Source organism: Gouania willdenowi, chromosome 3 (genome assembly GCF_900634775.1).
Source record: "Gouania willdenowi chromosome 3, fGouWil2.1, whole genome shotgun sequence".
Lineage (NCBI taxonomy): Eukaryota > Metazoa > Chordata > Actinopteri > Blenniiformes > Gobiesocidae > Gouania > Gouania willdenowi.
Window position 1 is genome coordinate 14,049,612 of NC_041046.1, and position 12,073 is coordinate 14,061,684.

At 40.9% G+C, this 12,073-nt stretch overlaps 1 protein-coding gene across 1 annotated transcript in view; it reads left to right on the top strand.

Annotated features, from left to right (window-relative positions):
* Window positions 1-11,566, top strand: part of nkd1 (NKD inhibitor of WNT signaling pathway 1) — a 47,328-nt gene extending 35,762 nt beyond the window's left edge. Inside the window, exons 7-10 of the mRNA XM_028442381.1 lie at window positions 5,296-5,443; window positions 8,416-8,497; window positions 8,853-8,980; window positions 10,243-11,566. Of these exons, the coding sequence (XP_028298182.1) occupies window positions 5,296-5,443; window positions 8,416-8,497; window positions 8,853-8,980; window positions 10,243-10,775 (891 nt within the window). The 3' untranslated portion in view covers window positions 10,776-11,566. The remainder of the gene's footprint in view (window positions 1-5,295; window positions 5,444-8,415; window positions 8,498-8,852; window positions 8,981-10,242) is intronic.
* The last annotated feature ends 507 nt before the right edge of the window (window positions 11,567-12,073 follow it).

The following is a 12,073-nucleotide window of genomic DNA, read 5'->3' on the forward strand; positions in this document are numbered from 1 at the left end:
ACAAATATAATACAGATATATACAACAATCAAGAAGCTGTCAGGGAAAAGTGAGGAGATCTGGAGATTAATCACCACAGGAAGAAATGATTTCCTGTTGATGGATATTAATATTTTTTAGGCTCTCCAAATCGTCTCTCTACTTTAAGCGTAAATAGTTTTCCTCCGCTATGGAGGTTGTTTTTGCGGCTGAATTTGATCGTCATTAACATGTTACGCCCCTAAATAATCCTGCTTCAGAGGCCCCACCCACTGATGTCAGACAAACACTTCCAAGAAAAGAAACTTGTTCAAGATGGAAAATCAGCATCTTCACATTTGAGGTGGAGCAAAACAAAGATCTGCTTTTTGGAACCGTGAAAACTGGAATTAAAGGAACTCATAAAATGCTCTGTGGAATAGAATAAAGCAGGCAGTGAACAGTGTTGGTGTACAGGAACAGACTCCAGCTGAGGTTTGGATACAGTTCTCATAACTAACTTAACCATTGTCTATTGATGATTGAAGTGACATTTAATTTCACCCGCAGCCTAAAAGCTTATGTCTGCTAATTGAGTAAGACAATCTTTACATTTAGGCCAAGAAAATTGTTTCATCATGGCACAGATCCTGGAGAGACACTAGGAAATATGCTGTTTATCGGCCTCAGTTCTCCGCAGAGTCGCCGCTAGACAATATTAAATGTGAGGGCATTAACAAAACTACGGGGGGGCACAAGAACGCTTTGCTCTGAGTAGCACACAGCTCGCCAACATACCTCTGACAAAGTCATCGCTACAAACACGGGCGTCAGCAGAAGTAGCTTTAAAATCCACTTTTTTACTGCATTGTTTGTGAGCTATTTACAGTTTTCATCTTTGTGAACGACAATCTTCGGTAAAAAATGTATTTTCCTTTTCTCGGTTAGAATGATTGGATCAGTCGTAAATTCCACGAAAAATGTGCATTTTCATTATTTCAGATGGCAGACTCTCAAGCATCTTCACTTCCTGCATCTGAATTTTGCACTCTCGCGATGCAGCAATGTGAGCGACGTCACGTGAATCAACAGAGCAGGCTCCGCGCTGTCAGTCAATGGACAGTCAGTTGCAATCGCCAATCAGCTCTCTTTGAGTCATAAAAAGCTCCCCCTGTAGAGTAGGAAGAGTGGGGTGGCGGGGGCACAGTAGGTCAGCAGTGGGGGCACGGCCCGCAAATGCCCCCCCATGACGCCGACACTGGTTCTCCGCACACTGGAGGAAATAAATAACAATAAAAGTATTGAAATAAATGTTTAACTAAGTGTTGGCCCTATTTCACCTCGAATACTTTGTCACATTACTGACTAAATAATGCAGCGCATTTGCAAAGGTTCCTGTGCTTTGGCTCCTCAGGCCTAGTGACACGTCAAAAGAAGCTCCATTTATATAATGCGCTGTTGTGCAAAACTAAACAGGTTAAAATAATGTCACACACTCTCTCTGGGGTACAGCAGCGTTCCCCCTGCTGGTTTAAGATGGAGCTGAAGCAGCGCTGTATTGTGACTTATATTGAACCTATACGCACCTGCTCAGTAGCAAGATTTGCCTGCGGGTTTAAGTATTCTGTGGAAGGGCAACCAAAAAGTGGCATCAGTAATAATGTGGGTGTTTAAAAAAAATCATTTTACTTAGTTTCATTTGTTTTATTAATCAGATTTTGCTGTGCTGCACCACAAATCCACACACTCAGATTTGCGTACATGAGGTCAGACTTAACGTGAGATCTGATTCTAGCGTATGATCACGACAAAGATGATGAATACATAAGCTTGCATGAATATGGTCGTACATCCGACTAGCGTATGAACGGTTAATAAATTAGGCCCAAGGATGATCACTGTATGAATGAAGGAAAAACACTTCTATGCATCTGTTTAAGAACTCCATATCCCACAATGCAGTGCATGAACCTTTTCAGACAATAGCTGCATTTTCATTAACCTTGGAAATGCACAAAATCTAAATAGCACAATAAAAACTGCTAATGAAAACACCTGCATTTCGGGGAAAAAACACTCAAATATCCCTAAAAAGTTTTTATGCTTTTATGAGGAGGATTTTCAGATGTTTTATTTAAATGTTTCGCAAAAGGGCAATGGAAACACTTTTTCGGCTAATACATGTCACATGACGTAAGGTATCTGGTCTCATGACCACTGCTCCCCGAGAGAACATGATGTGGTACGTGTAAACAGAAGAGATTGGGACATTTCTAAGCATTTTATTTAATTATTACTGCCACATTAAACGTGAAACAGCAAAGGAGCGTCCGTCTTTCTGCAGCGAAATCTCACAGGATGAGATTTCATGGGAGTTACGAGGCTCCTCCCCAAAACCCCAAAATGTTCAATGGAAATGCATTCAAAGTGCAATTATATTATTGTCAATAAGACAGTGTTTACAGTGGAGATCAAAACAAACTTTCAAATGGCAATTTAAACCTTTTACATATTTATTTCAACTGATGATTTTTTAAATGTGATCTGTGATTCCTACACTATGTCTTAATTGGATGAAAAGCCTTCATCTCCAGCAGTTTTAAATAGAAAACCTCATTAAAAACCCTCTACCTTATAACAAGCTATTAGAGCAGCAGCACATTCAGATAGGCCACCATAATGACAATTTACTATAATTAGAGCTTTACAAATTTGATACCTTAGCTGATTTCTTTTTTCTTATTTGCCAAGCGGTGTAGAAAAGTTTCACTTCAGCAGTCGTGGTCGTGCAGCTGTCGGCTTTCACTCAACATTTACAGTTTTTACGTCTTTCCTTCATCAACACCTTTCAAAATGGCTGTTTGAAGACAACCGCAGACGGAGACTGGAAACAGCATATTGCCTCCTTTTGAGAGCAAATCAATAGCTTCCCTTTTCTGCCACCACACCCAATAGCAACCATTCTCACTGGGAGCCAAACCTGGCAAAGTTTGTGTTTCCGCTCCCTTGAGGCACCTTGTGGCTTGCGTCTGCCTCGTAAAGATCTGAGGGAATATCCAGATAGGCCCGTTGTTTTTTGAGAACAACTTGAATGGGGCGCAAAGAGACTGAAGCCGTCCTCTGTGTGGTTGGCTGTGCACATTTTCTGGCATTGCCTCTGCCTCCACAGCTCATGAGACGGCAAGCGGCAGCGCCTTGAAGGAGGAGAAGGAGTAAAGCTTCCTTCACTTTTAATCTTTTCACACGAAAGAAAAGAAAAAACTAAAGCAAACCAAAAATGACACAGGAATGTTTTATATCACCTTATTTTATTATTTTATTTCATCTGTCTATGTTTTAAAAAGCCGTATGTAGCAGCTCCCTGGAGAATTCACAATAATAGACCCTTTTATGAGTCACATGAGGTATGTTGGATAAAAAAAAAAAGGATTCCTGCAGTTGTTGCCTTTGTGTGGCTGGGGTTTAATTCTCAGCAGTTCTGTCAAATACGCTTTGATGGGAAAGCTGTGCTACTTCCATAGCAAAACTACTGATGATGATGTTGGGCGCACTGAATTACATTTGTTCACACTTGGTGAAAACTTGGCGTGATAATGTTCGCACCTCCATGGCAGCCCTGACCCTGCCGTATGCACTAGATCATGAGAAACAGGAAACTCCGACCCCAACAGGAGAAGGATGAAAGGAAAGACATTTCACACCACGTTATATATGAAAATCACATGATCATTGTGCAAAACTGCTGATCAGTTGGCTGCAGAGACCAGCAAAACCTTTCTTCCCCCGTGAGGACGAGATGCTGTGGTGGGAAGGTGAACGCAGAGCTGTGAGAAGGCGAACGACGCTACAGTGCCCCTGGCCTCACTCACCCCAGCAGTACCAACCAGTAAACACCCTGGGACTGATAAAAAACACTGTATGGTTTTACTTTAAATTAAAGGGGACATGTTATACCAATTTTTCACCTTTTAAATTAGTTTCCCGTGGTCTAAATTACAGTAACTTAGTTGATCATTTCAACCGTAAAAGCGGAGCTGTTAATGATACTGTAAATGCTGTAAACATACGGCCGGAGAAGAAGTGATCAGCCTTCTCTCTCCCCTTTCACCCGGCTCCACACACACCCACACACACACACAGTTCACTGGAGTGATGGAGTGAACAAAAAGCACCACTATGTTCAAGCGACTCATCACGGGCGATTGAAGTGTCACTACAGTTGCGTTCGGTGTGAACGCACCTTCACTCCTTCGCTAGCGAGAAAAACAATGGCGGACTTTTGCAAAAGTTTTCATCAGGTTGAGGGTGGAGTCCATGGGTGGAGTTACCAGCGGAGGGGAGGGTATTTTCTTTCCCGATTTAGCTTGTGACATCACAAAATTTGAAACAGCAATTTTATCTGTGTTATAAGACTTACACCGACCACAAACAAATGACTGGATGGTTTTATTTCACATTTTGTGTGCCGATGGACACTCAAGTTACCTCATATGTCACAAGTCGATTTTTCATAATATGTCCCGTTTGCATCTGTGTCATCCTCAGCCACCATTACAACACAGATGGTGATCTTCCAGCTTTTTGTCTGTGAGGCTGAGCTCCAATGCGCCCTGTTGAACAGACGTTCTTCTTATGGAGAGTGACACACATTTTCTCCTCCACTTCTATGTCTGACCATTTCTTTTTCACCTCAGTTACAGTCTGATGCTCTGAGGCAATGCAACGCAATCTGCCTTTCTGGCAATCATAATGCGCACTGTCACCAAATTATTCTCTCATTCGTGTGTCCCCCTCAACAATTAATACCTCCACCTCACCTTGAGTCAAATTTGTTTTATTTGCTCGTTTTCCCCCTTGGCCCACCGTGAAATATTAGTGAATATTCATTAAGGGCGTTCACTGTACCTTTTATAGGCACCATATGGGGTGGAGTAAGGTGTTTGCTCACGTGCAACAACTTTCGAGTTAATTTTGATTTAATATTAAGCACTCAATTTTGTCAATTTGAAACATATTTTGGAGGGAAACACGGTGTCGGTCTCTATTTCCACTTGCAAAAAAAACATTCTAAATATCTCACAGGGTGAAACAGGTGCATTAACACATTTGGCAGACATGGATTAGATCTGCACTTTTGGTAGAATGTAGAAATACTGTATTTGTGACATTGATATATTTTGCTTTGATAAACTTAGTTTTTTCCTGAGGGATTCTTCAAAAATAAAAATGAAGAAAGTTTTTAAAAATGAAATTTTTTGAATTTTAATCTAAAATGATGATAATTCCAATAACTAAAAGCTCCAATTGATGGCCTTCTCTGTTCTTCTTTCCCTCCAGGACATCACAAGCCTCCTTCACACCATATATGAGGTGGTGGATGCTTCTGTCAACCACTCCCCCAGCAGCAGCAAAACGCTGCGTGTGAAGCTCTCAGTGGCTCCAGACTGCAGCCAGCGCTGGAGGAGCTGTATGCAGGGTGCAGCAGGTAAAGCTGACAGTGGCCACGGTTACATGATGTCTTCTAACTCGGAATTAGTTATTCCGAATTAAATAATTTGGAATTAAAGTGTTCTGCTTTGTGGTTACATGGAAATAGTAATTCCAAATTGGGGTTTACATGGAAAACAGGGTTATTCGGCATTTTTCATTTCCGCTTTAGGTCTGGAAAGGGTTCTGATTGGTAAAAAACACACAACAAACCATTTCTTTTCGGCTACAACATAGAAGACCACATGAGAACTGTTTTCACTTTTATTTTGATTGTAGTTTTGAGGCAGCAGCTGGACAATAACACATGGTTTCACTTAACATAATTTTTGCGTCATTAGTCAAGCTCTGGTGCTTCATGTCCCGATGAAACCTGTTCTGTTTGCCGTGTGTGTAATAAGTTTGTGTGAATATCCTTATGTTTTTGCTTCCATCCATCCACTCTTTTCATTATATCCATGACATCTAAGGCTTTTATTAAATAAACTAGTGCGGTGCCCATAGGAAGTATGTATTGTATTGCTATAGAAAAGTGGGAGATTAAGTAACTTTTTCATGGATGGCCAAATGAGGTTGTGTGGGACGACAGGGACATTTAGGTTTGTTGTGAAATGTGTAGAGTGATACCTATTGTGTTTTCATATATTTTGGCTTTAAGGAAGGACACTGTAGGGAGATGCCTTTTGCTTTTTTAGCCATTGGGAAAAAGCAAATACAGTAATGTAACAGCATCATACAGTAACAGTGTTTTGAAGGCAAAATGTGGTTAGATTTCTGTTTTGAGGATAATTAAAGGGTATTTATGGTTGATAGGGATGTAGTGATTCACTCAACTCCCGATACGATTCGATTCACAATACTGGGTTCACGATACGATTCTCTCACGATTTATTTATAAAATGGGACTGTAGACAAATGATGACTGAAAAATATTCCTTTATTTTTTTTGGGAAAAAAACTAGAAAATACTGTACTATTTTCCTTTTATTTTTCATTGTCAAATGAATCTCTTGATAAACTATTCAAAACAATGCAATTTAACTAAAAAAAAAACTTGGATGAAATAAATAAAGAAATAATACAAAGGAAGAAGAATCCTATTAATTTAAATTCTGGTTCTATAGTAAACAATGCAAAACTGCATAATAGTTATTTTTTCTTTTTCAAAGTGCAACTGAAAATGTATTTTGTGCCTTAAAAAAATTTCACTTTATTTACGTCAGATGTTTGTTTGGACCAGCAGAGGGCGCTGGTAATCCAGTGGTCTGTTGGGATGCAGATATTCTAGCAGTGAAGAAGAGATGCTATGTGCTAGCAGACAGAGGTAATAGAAAAACGTGACTTTTACAGTAATTCATGTAATATTACAGATATTCTTTCGGTGCTAAAGGAGTAAGGAATAATTTATGAACATGTTTTAGAGTAGAAGGCGGTCAGAAAAAAAGTAGTAGGAGAATCCGCCCGCCGCAACACTTCTGGACAAGGATAAATATATATTGTTCAGTAATGGTGAGGGTTAGTGTTTAGTGAGTGACAGTGTAGTTCTAGCAGTTTTAGTCATCTGGCTTGCTGATGGGATCTGTTCACTTGTCCTCTTGTGGTATTGGAGGTGCTTGATTTGTTTCTGAATGGGTATAAAACAGATATATGGGAATGTGTGTTTGTGGTAGTAAGAAATGGAAGTACTTACCCAGACCAGGAAACTCCTCAGTGAAGTAATAGGTCTTTTGTTGTTTGCAGTTCTTCCTCCAAGTGTAGTATCTTTTCCCTTAAAAAAAAAGTCTCCTGCTGCACAGCGACCACCCGCGTGCATGCACAACTGTCCTCCGCGGGTCCCTGACTCACTCACACACATGCACGCAAGTCAATTCCTCGCAGCAGATAAGGAAACTGCATCACTAAAGGATTTCGGGAAGCAACTGTATTACCACCCTTTACTTCAGATCTTAGTGAATCCGGCCCTTTGGGTGTATGTGGTGGTGGTGGTTGGGGGGGCTTCCTCTTGTGTTATCTGCTGTCAGGCTGAGATGTGTGTGTTGTCACACAGAGAGGTAGCTGCTTCAGGCCTGTCACAGCTTTGTTCCTCGCTGTCTCATGGTTGCTCTGTCTCTGCCACTCAATGGGGTTCATTTTTAATGAGGGGGGGTTAGGGGGGGACAGAGGCAGCAGAGCCTTCCCTTCTTCCTCATTGCCTTCAGTACAGAGAAAGAAACCTCTTTCTCAAAGTTCCCTCTTTTCTAACCCTGTTTCCTCTTTTCAAAGCTGAGTTGAGCACAGAAGAGATTCAAAGTGTTTATTATCATGTGCTCAGTAAGGAAACATGAAACATGTACAATGAAATTCTTACTTTGCTGTCCACACTGGATGCCACAAAGAAAAACAAACATATTTGAAACAAAGAACAAAACAAAGGAAAGAAAAGTACATTAACAATAATTATAATAATTTAAAAAATAATCAAGATATATACGTACAAGATAGAAAAGATGGAACAATCTAATATAAAGTGTGTTGGAGTTGAAGGTGAAGCATATTCAGTTTTATCAGCAGAATATATTTGTGCTCAATGATATGGTAAACAAGTAGTCACCAAAAAAATATAAAATACTGCATGTTCACACCCTGTACTTGTGGCTATAAATATCAGTCATAAGATTGAGTCTGAGCCTCCTTTGAAAATAAGCCCTTTCATGCTAATTTCAAACCGCATTCCATCGCAAGTCATTAATAAACTATGTCTGAAGTCTGCCCGTGTTTTATTTTACTCAGTGCCTTATAGAAGGCCGGGAGTTGAAAATAGAATAAACGAAGCATTGTTGCTTTTCTTCTTGTCTATGGATCTTCAAAGTAAAAATCCCTAAACAAAGGTTGCTTTCTTCTTTCTTCTTCAGCTTGTGTGGTTGTTGTCATGTGTGCGTAAACGTGACTCTTCCCTTTGATAGAAGCCTACTGTCTTTCACACATTCACAGACTCTGCCCAGCCCAGAGACAGACCCGACAAGTGCATCGACGATCCCAAGGGTGCTGACAAGAAGTCTCGAGCCCTCCTAAGGTGAACACACTTCACTTCTACCTAAAAAGGCCACTAATGTTTGCAGCAGAAGAAAGAAATATTTTTTTTATTTTTTAACCACTAGAAAAGGAAACGATTTCATTAAAAATTTGAGTGGCAGCAGTTGTTGAAGAAGCATAACTTTTGGTGATGTTGCCTCGTATTTCATTGTTTTGAACTAAATGTAGCTGTGGCGAGAGTAAACAAGGGTTAGACCTGTGATTTCCTCATCACACTTTCACCTCTCCAACAATTACTGATCTTAATGAGAACTTGTACTTTCTATAAAAATGACAGTAGCAAACCTTTCTGGCCCCAAACTTCTCCCTAATGACAAAGCCTCTTATGTCCACAGGCGCCACCACAGCGACCACCACACCCAGCCCGGGTGCCAACACCACGGTGTGGACGAGAACCTGGAACGCAGGAATCACTACTTGGACCTAGCAGGAATTGAAAATTACACGTCGCGCTTTGGAGCCGGTGAGCGTCCTGGGGCCAGTCGTAAGGGTTTGGGAGGGAGACGTTTAAACACGGGAACCTTTGAAGATGCATCCAGGGACCCTCATTAGTGCCGCACCTGCTTTGAACACGCTGGATGGAACTCCTTGCCCAACATGCTCGTCCTCAGTACAAACATCTGGGCTCAGGCAAACACAGTGCATCAAGTGTTCAGGACCTAGTCTCCATCAACAGGCCTGGCTGATGTTAAGAGAAATATTAGAACTAATAAGTACTTGGATCTGATGCTTGGCGATGACATGCTGTGTTGGAAGTGTGCAAGGGATCTGTTTTCTGTAACAGAGCAATTCAACCTTTTCGTTATAAGTTGTTAGAATTGATTAATCAATCAATTGATTAGTGTTTTTATTTTAAATATGAAATGAAGTCAAGACAGTTAAACCTGACAACAGATTTACAAACATGAAATTATTTAGTGGAAAACCAAGACCAAAGAAATGCTCTGGAAGTAGTGAGGTGAAGATGAACTAATCCCTTATGTCGGTGGGTCTCAAACAGGGGTACGTGTACCCCTAGTGGTACAGAAGCACATTGCAGGAGTACTCATAAAGATTTAACAATAAATTGGGAAATATTGCTAGTCCTTTTTAGGCTTTTTTTTTTTTTTTTTAAACATTCACCACAAACTAACAATTAAACTATTGCTTAATTAAATACTATATTTTCTTGTAATTCTATGAAAGCCATTTTATTAGTCGTATTTGTAATTGAATTTACTTTAGATAATTGACTTTGTAATTGTAATTGCCATGAAAATTGTTAATTATATATTATAATGTAATGTAAAACTAGGGAACCATGTTACAGTTCTATGTACAGTTCTACACATATGTAGTTAACAATTATTAAAATATATAGGAAGCCTAATAAGCTGATTTAGGACCTGTTATCATAAGAGATGCTAACAGGAGAGGAAGGTTAACTTTTATGAGGTTATTTATTTCACGCTCAGTAATTGTGATCAATTGTAATTGACCTTTAGTAATTAAGAACGGAATTGTAATTGACTGAGAATAGGAAATAATTTGATTGTAACTGAAAAAAAATGCTGGTCATTGTAATTGAACATGGATAATTGAAAATGTAATTGTAACTAAAAAATGGATTTGACCCCAACCCTGCTTCTTTCTGTGTTGTTTATGATTGAATCATTTTAAAAGTGGTTATAAAAAAAATGTGTTTTTAATGAAATATAAAATGACCACCTGTGTCTCCCCCCACAGCCACAACCACAGAGCCCACTAAAGTGGAGCCTCAGACACGGTCGTCCAACCAGACTCGCTCTCGCTCCCAGGAGCCAGAGAACGGCCCTTCCCACCCCCACCATCGCCGTCTGCACACAGTCATGGACCCTGGTGCCACAGACGGCCTCCACCCCACCCGGGTACGAGGTGCAGACTCAGGAAAACATGCCCTCCGCTCCCCCAAGACCCACAGCCGCACGCCTCCCGCACAGATCAGCAGCAGGGTGATGCGGAGCCGGGGCTCCCCCCCTCCTCCAGCCCAGCCCAGCCAGACCACGCCCCATCAGTCAGCAGCACCCTACCGTAAACACAAGCAGCGGGCCAAGGCCAGCCATGGCTACCGGGCTTTGGGCTCTCTGGGTACGTCGGGGGCGGTGGTGGAGAAGGAGAAGGTGAGGGACTTACCCAGCCTGCTGCTCTACGAGGGGGGACTGGCACAGATGGTGCAAAGGCATGAGCACCACCATCACCACGAACACCATCACCACTACCACCACTTCTACCAGTCCTAAATGTCTTTCCTAGGACTGCTCACACCCCCACAGACACATCCCCTGTGGGGCTCCTCAGTGTTGTGCCACAGGGAGGAGAGGAGGATCATGGGAAGGGGATGTCCCAGTGCTAAGATGTTACTTTCCAGTGTTATTAAAGGCTGGTCTGATGGGCTATTCATCATCATGGTAATGCTCCTGGGCCATGATGAGGAGGTGTCAGAGTGCTGATGAACCATAGATGAGCAGCACAACCCTTCCACACCACTATGCCATAATGTTTTGAAGGAGAATGAGGACCACACAGAAAGATGGCCGAAATGTGAGCATCATATGAAGGAACAGAGACGTTAGAAGAACAGGTGTGTGTGTGTGTGTGTGTGTGTGTGTGTGTGTGTGTGTGTGTGTGTGTGTGTGTGTGTGTGTGTCTGTGTCTGTGTCTGTGTCTGTGTCTGTGTCTGTGTCTGTGTCTGTGTCTGTGTGTGTGTCTGTGTCTGTGTCTGTGTCTGTGTCTGTGTCTGTGTCTGTGTCTGTGTCTGTGTCTGTGTCTGTGTCTGTGTCTGTGTCTGTGTCTGTGGACAAAACAATTCAACTAACAAATGCACTCATGAGCGAGTATTTAAAGTAGATAGTTTTTTTTTTAGGATGAAAATGAAGGTTGATCTATGTAACACCACATCTGCTAAAGGAAAGGGTTCAAATGTTTTTGAAGATTTAAATGAAGAAGAGAAATCCCAAATCTGCTGCTACCTCTGATTTTATCTTTATCGTTGTCATGGTGACTAAATGAGACGTTGCTTTAGTTTGTTTTTTTTTTTTTTTTTTTTTTTTTTTTTTTACCAAGCTGAAATGTCTGAAATCTTCTTAACGTTTGGTACCTAACATTTTCTGTACATATGGTATATAATGTTCTCAATTTTATAAGCTTATGTGATAACTTTGTATTTACAAATTGAAGCTGTTAAGTTTGTTTCTGTTAACAATCGAGTTTTGTATTGACCACTATGAGCATCATTTGTACGACTTTTGGTGAACAGTCACACTCGTCTTTTATTAGGAACATGGTTCAGCTTCTGCTCACAGGCCTCAATGAGAAACACCTTCACCATCCTTCAACAGTGTGGTTTAGTTACACATCATTAACACAACAACTTTCTTATACAACTTTCCAATATATTTTTTCTTAAGTTTCTCCAAGCTTTCCTATTGACCTTAAGGGCCTGTACTACAAAGCTGGATTTCCTCTTATCACGCTAACTTCCGGGATTTAATCAGTGTGTGCTATACGACGAAACTCGCTTATAACCACACTGAAGCAG